General features: G+C 38.5%; 1 protein-coding gene across 2 annotated transcripts in view; it reads right to left on the bottom strand.

Moving 5' to 3' along the window:
- TMTC2 (transmembrane O-mannosyltransferase targeting cadherins 2) overlaps positions 1-15,757 on the bottom strand; it is a 256,190-nt gene that overhangs the window by 102,012 nt on the left and 138,421 nt on the right. For both annotated transcript variants that reach the window (XM_071799635.1, XM_065856816.2), the window contains exon 3: positions 3,882-4,710. In XM_071799635.1, coding sequence (XP_071655736.1) covers positions 3,882-4,710 — 829 coding nt within the window. The remainder of the gene's footprint in view (positions 1-3,881; positions 4,711-15,757) is intronic.

Raw genomic sequence — 15,757 nt, 5'->3', positions numbered from 1 at the left:
GAAGGATTTTCAAAGCTTTCTCACTAATGTCACAGCAAACACCAGAAAACCAAAATTTCATCAGTAAATATGACTAAGCAACTAATACCTCTGCAGCAGTCAAACAGTCTAATCCCCCCTCTGTTATCTTCTGTAATTGGTGTCTCTAAACAGTACAGTAAATATATCTGAACAAAGACCATTATGATGTGGACTGCAAGGTACAAAATGGCCCAAAGGAAAAAGATTATGCTTTTTGAAGCCAACTTTTGGTACTACAGAGAGAACTAGAGAAAACAAAGCATAATTAGAACAACTATTTTGTGTGTCGTTATAATTTTATATGAAACACGAGGTAATCATCACCACTCTCGGTCTAATTGAATAAGATGTGACAGCTACCACCCACTTTTTACTTTTTTGTTTGTTTTTACATTTTGGGAGGCTTCCTTTGCTACAAAAGAACACTCAAATAATGTGAGCTGTTTCACATCAGTTGGGCTGCTCATTAAGTTGAAGGCAGCAGAGAGAAACACTCCTGCCTTTCCCTCCCTAGTGTCAAAACGTGCATACGGCCACTTCAGGATCCATAAACTACATTAATCAATCTTGCCTATTTTTCCCTCAAGTGCTGACAAACTGTAAGGAGGCAAGCCTCAGATCACTTCAAAGATATCTGAAATACTAATAACCAAAATGAGAGATGAACAAGCCCAGTAACTGGTGCTGCTGAGGCAGCCCAAGCCTTCATTACGACTCACACAGGGAGGCAGCCAGGAAAGCCAGTCTGTGCTTGGTGGCTCAGAAGTGGCATCATGGCCTTCAACTCCCTTGACACCTCCATAGTGTATTTCAGGGCGTTTTGAGAGATGAGCCTTGCACAGCGCTTTTAAGTATTTTTCCTGCATTGTCAGTGATTGACAAGAACAGCCTGGAGAAATGTAAATTGCTGAAAGGCTGTGGCTGCCTGCGGGGGCTTTCTCACCTGAGGCAGAACGCTATTTCTCTGCCTGCAAGGTGCCTGTGAGGGGGCAGAAGAAAGTGCTTGCAAGGCACTGATCACCCGTTTCTTCACGGTGGATTGAAGATGGAGAAGCAGCTGAACAACTTTGCCTGAAAGTCCCACAGCAGCAGAGGAGATTACATTTTTACAACGACTACGAGCCGAGGACTTGATTATAAACCATCACCATGTGAGACAACTCCATTTCCGAAGCCTTTCAGTCGCATTAGTACGCAAATGCACCTGTGCTAATAGCTTGCCTCTCTAATGACCTTATTAACACAGCACATCAGCTCAATGCTGTCGAGCAGCATCCAGCCGCAGAGTGGTTTTCATCCTGCTAGGCCAGAATACAGATGGATCTGGAACAAAACAGATCAGCTCCTTTCTTTAGCAAAAGCAGTCTTTGCGGATTTGTACTTTTTTCTTGGTTCCCACACGGGGAGTTTTTTAAGGGATCCCTCTCTGCTTTCTAGCCTAGGACAGAAGCAGCTCTTGTTCAGAAGCTCTTTGCAGAAGAAGAGAGGAAAAAGCAGACCCATCAGGGGAAACGATCCCACCACTCAAAAATGATCAGAAGGATGAAAATACTCGTGAGGACAAATGGCTGCGAGTCGACGAAAACACAAATGAGTAGTGGCAGCCGCTTCTTAGCAGCCTAAAAGGAAGGAAAACACTTTTCCACTCTACCATTCGACTGAGCAGTCCATTGTCTCGCTGTCTGAATAGCTTATTTATCAGTAGCATTTGTAGAACTAAAAAAAAAAAAAAAAAAAAAAGAAATAAGAGGCAAACAAAAATAAATTGTTTTTCCTACATCAACCTCACTTAATTACTGAAGAGTAGTTTGAATAGTTGATCAGCTAATGCTTTAGAGGGATTGGCAGTCAGTCTAGTCCAGTCAGGCTTGCCTGATTGTATGAGAAATACAAAATAAAATTAGCATAGTCAAAGCCAAGGATAATCTAGGAAGTATTCACAATAATGAATAGAGCTGGGTGACAGGTTGCTTTAGCTGGGAGTTTCTGATACCTAGCCTTGTTACAACATGTGTGGGCTAGTAAATATTCAGCAGAATTTTAACAAGATACTTTAAGGAGATTTTAAGTCAGCTCAGTCATGTCTGCATCACGACACTGACATGCTGTCTTTGCTTTTGCATATCTTACAAGAAACTTAATATCAGCTTATATGGCAAGAAATCAGACAATCATCTAAACAAAAATCTGTGCATGCTGAGATGTGTATGATGAAAATAACCTGCCTTGTCTCCTGGGGAGTGTAATACCCAGTAGTCTAATTTTCAGACAGCACTGCAGCCAACTGTACTATTGAACAAAATCTAGAATTATTATTATTTTTTTTTTTTTTTTTAATCACAAAAACTGGCTGAATGCAAGCAGACAACTATTAACACAGTCTAGGATATCTGAGGATCTCCCCCTAAGGACAAAAATGGAACATACAATAACTGTTTAATCAAGTGCACACGCACTCTTTTCTTTACAAGGAATGCCAATGTTTTATGCAAGCTTTATATCATCACTAAATTGGTACGTCTCACAGCATCACATAATCACTCTGGTGTGCTGTCTCGCAGTTCAGTTACTTCTCTTTATTTCTTGTCCTCCTGCTCTAGTTTTGAAAAAAAGTAAAAGAAATGGGATGCGCTTGCACACAGCAAAAAGTCACTTACTGCAGCAACAACTTTAATAATTGCACCTAGGGTGACAAAGCATTCAAAGAAGAGTTACAAAATACACTGACAATTGACAAGCTGTTATAATGCTACTTTGCAAGGCACCTTATCTGCCAAATCTACTTTTTCACTCCCTTTCACTCACAGTAACACCTGAAATTTACCTCTTACTACCACAGTTTTTAGACTACAGCATGACAACCGTCTAACTGAGCAGTAACACCGCCATCAGGAGATGACTTTGCATCATATAACAGACTTCCGAGCAGAGAACTGGAAAAACTAAAGTGCAACATGTTCAAGTGCTGTCAAATTTTTCTTTCACAGAAAGGCAAAGCAATCAAGTGATCCCTTCTCACTTCTGATGAATTGTGAATAATGAAGGCTTAGTCAATGCCTACACTGCACTCACAGGTGGTGTTTTGACCATTCTGATATAAATTTGCTCCTGTGCCAAGAGCAGCACAGCCAGGCAGCATCGAGTTCAGGATCCAGCTGCATCTGCCATGTATGCTGAAGCCACAGAGCCACATTCTAAACACTGTTACTGAACCCTAAACCAGCCGGTTTACCTCCTGTTTGGACGTGTTTACACTAGCTGTAGTCACATTTCATTACCGCATAGATACAGCCTTTGAGAGAAGTAGCTGGGCAATGTTACGAATAGCTGACATTTAGACACTAACATAAAGGCATAAGTATTTGACAATAACTCTTTACAGTACTTGTGTGCAGGAGGAACTACAGTCACTCCCTAGGCTGAATAATATGACCTCATTTCCTCAGTTTTGTTATCTAGCATTGACGTTATTTGCATCAAATGAAATAAAAAACAATACCTCCCTGATGCTGTCCTTCGCTATTTCTTATATTTTCTAGTCATAGACAACAGAACATTCGGTCAACATATGAAAAACCAGGGTGGGGCCTGTAATTCCAATAATGCATCTTTAATTCCAAAATACACAACTAAGATCAATGAAAAAGAAAGTATCCTCTTACCTTGGGATCTCGTTTTCTCCTAGTAATGCCAGACCTGTAACACCTAATAGAAACACATCCTTGCTTTTCCTCATTTTTTTACTTATGTACATACTACTACAGCTTAAAAGGACATTTTCTGAAGTATCCTGATAAAATCAGACAAAGGCAAAGACAGGTAGAATAAACAAATCATTCACCATAAAGAGCAAAAATTACCTTTAGCAGGGTTTACTTTTATCCCTGACCTATACAGCATCTCCTCATTCTGCCAGTCCCCATTCCTGACAACAGTCTTGAGTCCATAGAAAACAATTAATGCAGCAGTGGAACAAAAAACCAAGTTCTTCAGAAAGCGCTTTTGGGCTTTGACATAAAGGGCCCTGACACCTACTGTAACCAGCAGGCAGAAGCCCATACTAGGAACATACAGCACACGCTCTGCTATTACAAAGCCAACATAGAAAAATAGGTTTGTGGCAGGAACAAAGGGCACTATTAACAAAGACAGAGACAGAACGACAATGTTCTCAGTTGAAGGAAGCTGCCGTCTCTGCACATCATGCTTTTTTATACCATTCTCTTCTTTTGATGCAAAGCTTGACTTCACCTCCAGTGTCTTGTACTCCATCTCTGAGTGGCAGCTATGCCCATTAGCGTTCTGCTTGCCGTTCATCACAGCTCTCCCATTGCATTCTCGCTCATCGCTGGAGCCCTTCAAGCTGAAGTAGGCGAGGAGGACGAGTCCAGCATAGAAGGCCACAGTGTGTAGGTTCCTCCAGTCGCTGACTGTTTTCAGAAGAGGCACGGCGTCCATAGACCAGTCAAAGCTGAGGGTATCTGGGCACAGCAACAGCCAGAGGTTCTTGGTTGGCAGGTAAAAGAAGGTCAGCGTACGCGTGAGGAAACTGTCTGAGTCAGCTGCTGGATTGTCAGAATTGGAAAAACTCGGGGGCTTGTTGCCCATCCAGTACAAGCGGACACCCAGCAGTGCAGTCCCCCAGGAGGTCAATAAACCAATGCTGAAGAAGAGGGTCAAATTCTTTCTCTGAAAGAAAAAAGGAAAAAAAAAAAAAATCACTATAAATCAACACCAGGTGTTTAATTCTGTAAATTACAAACAAAAGGAACCAAGAAATATCTGATACAACTTTCTTTTTGTTAGTGGAATTAGGCACTATAGTTCTTGGTCTCTGACATTTGGATCACAAAATGTTGGAGTACAGTGTCGACCACAGACTAAATGAAATGGGTCTTTCATTTAATCTGTATCAACCCTGTATCAGAGTCAAGCCTTTAAAGATGTTAGGGCAGTCAGTCCTTGCTTAAGATTTAGTTGTGAAACCTTTTGTAAACTCTTTATTTTAGAGGAATTTGTGGAACCTCACAACAGTTCTTACATAACTTCCCAGATACGTTCTTTGCTCCTGGCGGTGACCAAGACACCAGTTTGCCTAAGTATTTTTAAAGAATGCTCCAGTTCCATTTCCCTAATTAAAGTCTCTCCTAAAGATTTCATCTGAGAACCAATAAACTTTCCAAGAAGGCAAGAGAGGAAAACAGACACAGATTTCATGTTTAGCTCTTCCAACTCCAACCTATTAACTACAGTGATCACTTTGAGCCTTCAGATATGCCTACTACTGAAAGCCCCACTTCATTTTGCATCTCACAGCCAAGGAATATATATCTTTTTTTCAAGCACACCATATTAAATAAGTGCTCTAAAACCTTTAATATCTTGATAACCACCTACATAATATTACGTGAAGCATGCAGCTGTCTCCACCTAACCATGTCATCATGCTAGCAACTTGAAGAACCTCCACTTTTCTACAGAATAACTCCACATTTGTCAGCTGGAGCTGGTTACTGGGTTCCCCTGCACTGCATCCGAAAGCACTTACTTATTCAAATGCTTACAGAAACACACCACTTCTGCCTAAATGAGAGTCGGGAAGCAAAATTTTCTCACCAGTTTCTAGGACTGACGAGCTTAAGTTCTGCTCTCAATTACACAGGCACCCTAAATGAAAGCTGTTTTGGATTACTCTCTCTTTGCAGAAGAATCTGTGAAAGCTAAATTATATGTATTTTTATATTTCAATTTCTCAGATGTCTTTTATAAGAAAAACTATTTGCCAAATAGCTCCAGATACGACTGATAATCTTTCCCTCCATTATTACAAAGAATTATTTGTCAATCATTTTTCATTTTATTAGGTTTGTTTTTTCCATTTTACAATACACATTCTTGGGATGATTATTCAATGTTTCCTCAGTTATTCAGAAGCAAGATCACACAGTGGTATGTTTTATCATATTTCTTTCAAACAGCCCCCTAAAATCACTAAATACAGATGAATGTGCTGCTCCATTTTAGGCCAATTATTAAGAGTTTTCTAGCATCATGTTACTGATGTTTCAGTAACAGACACGGTCTAGTCATCACAATTTATCTCCCTAACTCATGAAGAAATGCATTGTTTTCCATATTTCCATGAAGTTTCTCCTTGTGAAGTTAAAAATACTTAAAGGCAGTTAGACTAATTCAAAGAACTCAATGGAGGCATTAGTAGGGAACAAATTTATAAAAAGAATATTTATGTACTTGTATCTGAATCACCTAAAAATGCTGTCTCTTTTTATACACAAAGCAAAGCCTGAGTTCACGTATTTCGTTTGCCGTATTAATCTCCGACTGATTTATTAGGATTTGTATATTTCTATATCCTGGAAAATAAACACATTTTTGGTAATAAATCAATCAAAACCCACATCTACACTTTATGATGAACATATTCCCTGAAAAGCCTACTGTAACAACCTACTTGTATTTGTAAACTGAATAATACTTCGCAACTCATCTCAGATACTGTTTAATCCCTGCTGGCCAGGACTGTTTAAATGCTTCTAGCGTTATAAAGCTGTGTGAACTGGTTACCACCAAAACCCCTAAGTTTATATTTGGAATAAAACAATTATTCAGATTCCATGGACTTGCATGTACGCCCTCATTGTAAAACCTATGTCCCTGGATCAACCTGTCCTTTCATTCCTGTCATATTTTACTATATGAAAATTTTTCTGCCCACCTCTCTGGCTCAATTATTTTCAAAATTGTTTCCTTCAGCCATGCATATAAACAGCTCTCAAATGTTAAATGTAATATTTTTTGCTTGTTTTATACACCCTTTTACAGTCCCTTAAGAGGAGGCTGCATAGAGAGAAAGAGGCTGGGAAGTGGAAGATGGTTATTTTTGTTCATTTGTTTGTTTGTTTTAATTAAAAATTTGGAGCAGGTTTTTGCTGCAGGACTATTTGTCCTGCAATATTAAGACACCCCAGATACTAAGCAAGTGAAATTGATTAACAGATGAGAGGTGAGCTTTCATGGATTACTTAGACTGCTTTGTTATTTTGTTAATACTTAAAACCAGGAAGAAAATCTCCCTTTCCTAAAGATGTAACCACTGTGCTTTTTAATTAAATGTGGAGAGAGTTCACATTAGAAAATTCTTTGACAAAACCATGCTAGAGCAGATATGCCATTCCTGGTGGATAATGGAGAAACCTGCTAAAAACTTTCAGATCTTCATGCATCATAAAAGAGCAACAATGAAAAGCTCACCTCTTGCTCGTAGGCCTAGAATGCAAACAATGTGCACCTCAGAGCTAATCCATCCTCACTGCTGGAGTAACTATTTGCAGACTTCCTTTAAAGCTTAAATTTAAGATCTGTAAGGCCCGAATCCTCACGCTTCCTGGTTCTACAAAGAGTACAACAAATCTACATGCAGTATTGTGTTTCATGCTTTAACAAAAATTCCGTTTTTTTTTTTTTTGTTAACACCAGCATCAAATGAAGTATCTAAGCATTCACTCATGGAGAACAGAGATAACTGAGCAGGTGGTTTTCCACACCAGCATATCTGTTCATCATGCTGTGAAATACTAGTTAACTACAAAAGGAGCTTTGGTGGATTCTTTAGCTTAATTAACTGACTACAGGAGTGCAGTGCAAATATCCTCTTGTTGCCTCAGACACAAATGCTATGCATCCTTCCCCAGAAACTATTCCAGACATGGATCTTCTCAAAAGTCAGTAGCTTTATATCTTTTTAAAATTAACTACACGTTAACTATAGCTACCACTAACCTAGGTAATGCTAATGTGCCATTGTGAATTTTCAGATTTCAGAGGAGATCATCTGGACTCAATCTAAAACCAAGAATAAAACTGTTCCTAATACTAAAACTTCTGTCACAAAAGTTTAAAGTAGGATGCATTTAAAAAAAAAAAAAAAAAAAAGACATATGGATACTGCTGGCTCAGAAAAGGAATGACAAACTCACTCCCTTTCTTTTTGCTCTCAACACTCAGGACCTCCACACAGCTTTTATCCCTCTGTACAAATATAGTCAGAGAAAATTAGAAAGGTTTAGCTCCCATTTTTGCTTTTCCTTCCAGGTTTTGTACAACAAACCAAAGGAGAAAAAGAAACACCGGTTACAGCAATTTAGTAAAATTAAATAGTATAATCAGTTCCTAAGCAGACTTCTGCTTGCAAAGAAAGTGATTTCAAAATGAACTCTGCTCAGAAAAGCACTTTCACCAACAACTCTTCCTCTGAGCCTCCAGACAGCCTGTGCTCCCCTGATCGTGCACATGTAGTATAGGCCAGCAGCAGGAATAGATCCTCTGTAATGCTTGGCAGAACGGATTTGGATTAGTATACTCATGAGTCCTAATCCAGTCCATCTGCCATATGTTTTGACACCCCCATAAATTCTCTAACCTTTCATAAGTAGTGATTTTCATCTGGGGAAAAAAAAATGAGCACTGATTTAGATCAGATTTAACATCTCTCCTGCCCACTAACAGCCAAGTACCACCACTGCAATTTTAGTGTTTGTGACTGCATAAACCTTTTTCATCTTCCTACCAAAATCCATCTGCATGACCCACCCACATTGCACATTTACCTTGTATTAAATCCTAATTCCTCACTCTATTATGTTGCTCTTAAATAAGGCACTGCATCAGATTTCTTGATTGGGCAGGTCCTGCCAAAGCTCCATCATCACCTAAGTGGTATCCAAAGTGTTTTCAAAAGACACTATTCTTTTAACCTCACCGTGTCCATTTCACAAAGCAGTGCTAAAATTAGACACGTGGTCAACACAGTCAAAGCATATCAAAAATCACAGTCAAAATCACCTGGCTAACCACTAGAACTCAGGAAATGCAGAAAAGAAGGTGGTTAAGTCACCAGGCATTACTTACAGAAGTTTATTTTCCAATTGAGAGTTCCTTGAAAATATGTTGGCATGAGACCTGGGGCAAAGTAGCAAAATGCTGCCAAATCACTACGTGGACAGTATCTTGTTTCCACAACAGGTAAAGGCTCCTGGATCACTAGAGTTCAAAACATAACCGCATCAGGGATTAAGGTATTTGCCCCAAGTCCTGCTGGGTCATAGCAGTGAGCTGGAAGTGGCCTTTACTGCTCCCTCTCCACCTGCCCGGTTTGCTCCTGCTCACGTGATTCACCAGATGAGCTTCCCTCATTGACAGAAGTGATACCACAACAGCCAGCCTGAAGGTCTGCTTCTCCTCTCAGTTGGAACTCTTGTCTATAGTTTATCCCATATTTTGATCAATTAAATGTCATTTACTTCTAGTGTTGTGAACCTGCACAATTCTTCCTCAACAAGGAAGTCAATGTATTCATAAAACAGCTGAAGATTACATGTGTATATTTTTATTGCAATTAGCATGTAGCACAAGGTAAGCAGCCCTTATCACTATTTACTTGCCTTACTAAAACTTTAATTGAGTTATAAATACTGGCATTTAAAATTACCCACAGTATCCTTCTAAAATCCTTAATACTTTCATATGAACCTTTAAATTAAAAAACAAAACAAAACAAAACACCACCAACCTCTAATCTCTCAGCTGAAAAAAGTTACGAAGACTACAGGGGAAAAGATAAATCCCATTAAGAGCAGAAACTGTATGAATGACTGGAGGTAGTACAAGAGCCGAAGGGACTACATTAGCTTGATAAACCTGTGAGCACAATCAGTGCCACGGAGAAGGCTCTCTTTGAGGATAAGCCTACACAATCAAACGCAGTGTGACAATGGCAAGCTATGGATATTTACCCAGGGTTAATCTATCTGCAGAAGCAAGAACTTAACACAGGAGGTTAGTAGCCCACTGGGACCAAAAGACATTCCTGAACTGCCAGACTGCTCATGAATGATGTCCAGCAGCACTGTTGCCAGCAGACAGGTAGATAAATAGATAGATAGACAGACAGACAGATAGATAGTCCAACAGTCATTTCTGCATTTAATTTCGCAAGCATTGTCTCATTGAAGAGGTTTTTCAGTGAAGGAAAGGTGCTACACTTTCTGCACTAGCCAAAATGCTGAAAGCTCACTGAACGTGCAAGTATATTGGAAGGCAGAACTGGAATTCAAAATTATCTTGAAAAAAACAGAGAAATGTTCAGGAAATTAAAAGGCAGAGGCAACTCCAACTGCTTAAATCTACAGAAGTATGAGACGTGGAACAAGTAGTTGGCTCATCTTCAGAGTAGTGTCAGGGATTATCACAGATCATAAGCAGCTCTTTTAAACCACTGCTAAAAAGGTAAACGCTGTACCGAGACTACAGATCAAGGCACACCCTTCAAGATATGTGAAGTAATCCTTCTATTCTTCTCAATACCAGTAAATCCTTAAAGTGTCTGGTTCCAGCACAGAACTTTCAGAAATAAATGAAGGAACTGGATAGAGGTCAAAGGAGAGGAATGAGACTGATTAGTGATCTAGAAAAACACGTCCCATGAGGGAAAAAATGAAGAACATAAGCTGTTTAGACATGACAGCTGCCTTCTAGTAAATAAATGACTGCTGCAAACAGGAAAGGAATCATCTGTTATCTATATCCATGTCCAAAGGATAAGAATAATAAGCTTCAGTTCAAGAAAGGAAGATTTGGGTTAGGTATCAGGAGACACTTTCCACTGCTCAATATAGGGATGTGCTGGAAAAATTTGCCATGAAGGTTGGCTCTATGCTGCCTTAAAGAACAGATTAAATGTGTAACTTGTAGGAAAGACAGAAGTATTGTCTGTTTTTAGGGACAGTATGATGCACCATATGGCCTCTTGAGGTAACTCCTAGGCATAACTTCCTGTGATATCACAACAGTATTATCAGCATTCCTAATGAAAAGCAGCACACTTTCTTTCTGGAAATATTTTCTCTTTGTGACATTTAAAAGCATAACCCATCCATGCTCTGGTCATTTCTGCATTAAGTACTAAAGCCCCCTGAAATCCTCCTTTGTCTTAAAATTTGCTTCACTTCCCTCCAACTCAGGCAATATGTTAGCTAAGATAATCCTCATTTTGTTTGCCCAGCCACATTAGCATTTTCTAAACATTTCTAAAATGCACTTCTTAGAAACTAACACCGCGCTTTTTTCCCCCCAATTGCTGCAAGTGCAAATCCATGCCATTATCTCTAATAAAAAAACCCTCAATCATATATATTAAAGGCTTGCACCCTTCATCCATTCATCAATTAAAAGGTGATCACTGCCCATTTTCTGCCTTTAAGACTTTCCTCCTAGAACATGTCTTACAACTACTGTGTATGAATACCTCTGCAAAGTTTAAAAAAGTCTGCAAAGAAAAGATTAATAAAAACCAGTCTGGGAGAGTCAATGAATTATTTCTAACCTGGCCACCATAATGTCAAAATTACATTTTTTTCTTGCTGCATTTCCTCTTCTACCCTCCTTGTCTTCTCCATGAGCATTCTTCTACCCCTAGATATATGCATACATGATGTTGTAAAAATAAAAAATAAAACACACAAAAGCCCCTGATATTTCGTGTTGAGAGCTTTAGTGCAACATCAAACAATGTAAATATTGGTTTCTATTCGCTATAAAAATAATAATAATAATTCAAGCTTTCTGCTTGGTAGAATATAGCCATGGATGTCAGCATTTATGCAAGTTAATGGCCAAATTTCAACTCACCCAGTCAAAATGCTGACAGCAATATTGACCCAAAAAGTCGATACTAGAATGTTCTAACTTCTTGGTAACACACAAGATATAAAAAAGAAGTTAAGGAAAAAAAAAAAGAGTAAAAGTAAATAGCTCATCTAAGACTCCGCAAAAAGCTAGCAGCGTACCTAATGAGACAAAAAAATCCATGCTTGAAATTTTAAAAACTTGTTATTATCAGCATGCCAAGAAACCCAACTAGCACACAAAACCACACACAGCAATTCATGTAAGATCAAAGGGAACCACTGGAAAATTCCATCTGTGTAAAACAGCACCGGTTCGCCTCTGCTGTGGGGACCGCAAGGACACGGGACAGTCTCGGAGGTGAGCAGCACCAGCACGGCCCAGCACGGTGCTGGAGCAACTTGGTGAGGGGACCTGCAGGTCCCTGAGGAGAAACGAAGCTTTGCCCAGGTCCTCCTGGGAAGGCAAAGGCCGCACCTGCTGCACAGCTGGGCCGCCCTCTCCAGTGACAAACACACCTGAAAATCAGTACCTAAGGCTGAGGCCCACCATGTCATTTGTGACTCCTACACCACACGAAGTAAACCTGACCTGACAATGCTTTTGAACTACTCAACCTGTACAAAGTGTTGGCAACTTACTAAAGGCCTGCTCACCTGAACGGATGGAGATGCATTTTTTCTTCTAAAGGAAGCTTGTTCTGCTCTTCTGTACAACACACAGGCACGCTTAAGGAAAAAGGAAGCAAAGGAGCACATACTGCAATCCTACCTGTAAACCTACCACCAGAAATTATTATTTCACATTTCCTACACTAATGGGATGGCAATAAAGGAAAATTAAAGCCTGAGACATGGTTTAATATGCAGTGGGAGAAAAACGCGTGCACTATAAGAATGTAAATAGACACATACTTTTTAAATGACTAATGCAAATAGAAATGAATTTTATGAGCAAAAAAATGTTGTTTAATCTTAGACTAAGCCTCTGGCAATGACTAAGCAACTTTATCAATATGGTAGGAAGAAGTCATCAATAACCAATTTCTGTACATGGAACAAATAGAAAGTTTGCTCCAGTTTTAACAGAACAACCTGTCTAGATATAATAGAAATCCATCAGCTGGAAACCCACTGAGTTACAAAAGCCAGTTTCTACAGTGGATAACAAGCAACATCTTCTGTGGGTTTTTTTGTTTTTTTTTTCCTTCACCAACTGAAAAACTGAGGTGTTTTGTTTGTTTAATCCGCACATTTAAAATATAGTACAGGCAACAAATTTATATTGAAACTATATTCATAACAAATAAAATATATTACAAATTTGAACACTTAATTGTAATTCTTCCAGTAAAGTAAGGCTTATACACCTACAACATTTTCAAAGAGAAATGCAAATAATATTGAAAGTCCACATGAAATACAGAACCTGATTTTCAACTCAGAAGGTGCTTTATAGTATCAAGAAAGATTCACTTAGGATCATACAAGTAGTCATTTATTTCCTTAAAAAAAGAATATTTAAAGCTGATTTTGGTGCAGATGTTTTATTTTCAGATCTACTGGTTCAGCAAGATAGGGAAAATAATTGCTAAGTGACTCAGAACCTGTCTGTGTGACAAACTGTATACAAGGCTATGTTGTGACTAAAATAATTATATAAAGAAATCCCACCCTCCTCCTACACCCACTCACCAAACGCATCTTTTTATGAGGTGGTACAAGAAGACGGCCAAAAGGCACTCACAGGTAGTGCAACTATTATGCTTTAAGTCAGTACCTTTATAAGGAAGAATAAATTTCACAGTATCAGCCACTTGTCATTCTTTTCAGATGCCGTGCTTATTATAAATAACAGCCTAAAGGATGTCTCCTATGCTCTGGATGCAATCTCTATATAATTACTACTTACTCTGTGCTACAATAGCATCACGTTTCAAACAACTGGAACCACAAAGAACTGGAGAAGCTAAAGGCAATGCAGCAATGACAATCAGTTTTGGAAAGCCTTCAGAAAAGTGACTTGCAGTGAGAACTACGTACCTTTGAGATTCAAAGTCACCACCAACAGCAGATAAAAAGTAATTCAAAGCAAATGCTAACAAATAGTAGGTCACCACCATTAATGAAAAACTCATTTTCCAAGTCTACTGACATGAACTCCTCTCATGCTTCCAGTCAAAACAAATAATCTGAAGCACAACTACATGCTTCCTTTGCCATCTAACCTAGTCTTGCCTCCCATGTAGCTAACCTGGTGGCTATAAAGCACTGGCAATAAAATTCTAGAGAGATATACTTAGACGTTTGAAGAACAACACATTGGAGGGGAAAAAAAACAACTTAGTAAAGAAATCAAATGAACAACCTTTGTAAAACGTGGCCAGTAAGTGCTGCAATCTCAGAGAAGTAAGACTGGGAAAAATTAACATTTTAATAACAATTTCATTTGTTCCTCTTTTTCATTAGCTCAAGTTAGTCTCTTACAGAATCAGTTATTCTCAAAAAACAATTTGAAGAAAAGAGAGTTTGCTACGTCCTATATTAATTATTGGGGATTTTTTTTTTTTTTTTAATTCATTCCCTATTGAATACACTAAATAGAAATGGGAAAGAATACCTATTAGAAAAAGAACAGAGACAGAACAAATTAAACATTTGCAGCAAATAGCGTTGGCTAGCTACACAAGTAATCAGTACCCAACGAGAGCGGAGTGTTGCGAAAATATCGCAGGAATAGAAATGCACAAATATAAGAATATTTAGCCTATAATAAAAACTGCAAATACTTCAATAGAATATTTCCTCAAAAGTGTGTTTCACAAAAATAGAATACCTTGAATGGGATGTCCTCTACCTTGTTTCCCTACATTTGAAATACAAAGAAAACATGTATATTTTTTAATATTAGCATTAGTTTTTTCCTGCCCTTACTCTTCATGCCTTTTTAAGAGGTATATAAAAGGATATTTAAGCATAGCCCTTTTAAAAACATGAATTGCATTACTAGGGTCTGATCTAGAGACAGAGTTAAAGGTAAAGCAATTACTGACCTCAGTAATGCAAAACCAAATCCTTAATAATCCAACTAAAGAGAGATGAAAAATGGTGAAGCAGAATATGGATGACAAAACTTACTTCATGTCATGGGACTGTAATTGACATGGTGACTCATTCCTCTCCATTAAGCTAATGTGAAGAAATGAGGCAGTTAGCAATCTCCTGTGAACTGATACCAAGATACTTCTCAAACAAACTATTAGGGGTGAAGGATTTTAAAGAGGTCAATTACTGATACTGTAAGAGGTATACTGAAGCCCCTTAACCCATTACATTAAACTTGAAAGCCTGCACAGTTATTTTGTTTAGTTTAAAATAAGATCTTTAATATTTCCCACTAGGCAGTGAGCTGTGGTCAGATCAGTTTAGCTGTAAACCAATCCAACACCTCTGACGGAAATGAAAAAAAATATATATTCCCTTACAAGAAATTAAGACATTTATTTTTGTTAAATACATTTGGTACCATTATCAAAACATTTACTTTAAATAAGATTCTCAGCTTTTTGGATGAAACAAAGGAGGAAGAAATAAAACCGGTGCAAATGGAAATCATTCTGCCTGCACACACTCATCCATATTCACATACACATGCACAGAGAGCCTTCCTTACTAATTCCTGGTTTGCAGGCCCACTGTATTGGAAAGGTATTTCAGGCATCGAGGAAATAAATGCAACAGTCTTTCCTGAGCATGGCCCTGGTGCAAACAGACAGTCATTATGAAATTCATTCCAGTCTCATTAATGAGCAAAGTTTGGAAGTGCAGCATTTTTGAGCTATAAAGAGATGATTTATAATGAGACTTCACTCAGTGGGAAGGCTGAAGTACAGCAGTTCTCTCTCCAAGTTATCATAATAGAAAGCCATTTAATGAGTGTGGGATTTCTTCAAGAATTCAAAAAAGGCAGGATTTGGAAGAGGATGTGTTACATTATGTAGACACCCACGTCACTGAACATTGCTGCTACACTA

This window comes from Patagioenas fasciata, chromosome 1 (genome assembly GCF_037038585.1).
Source record: "Patagioenas fasciata isolate bPatFas1 chromosome 1, bPatFas1.hap1, whole genome shotgun sequence".
Taxonomy (NCBI): Eukaryota; Metazoa; Chordata; class Aves; order Columbiformes; family Columbidae; genus Patagioenas; species Patagioenas fasciata.
This window is presented reverse-complemented; position numbering and strand designations above follow the sequence as displayed.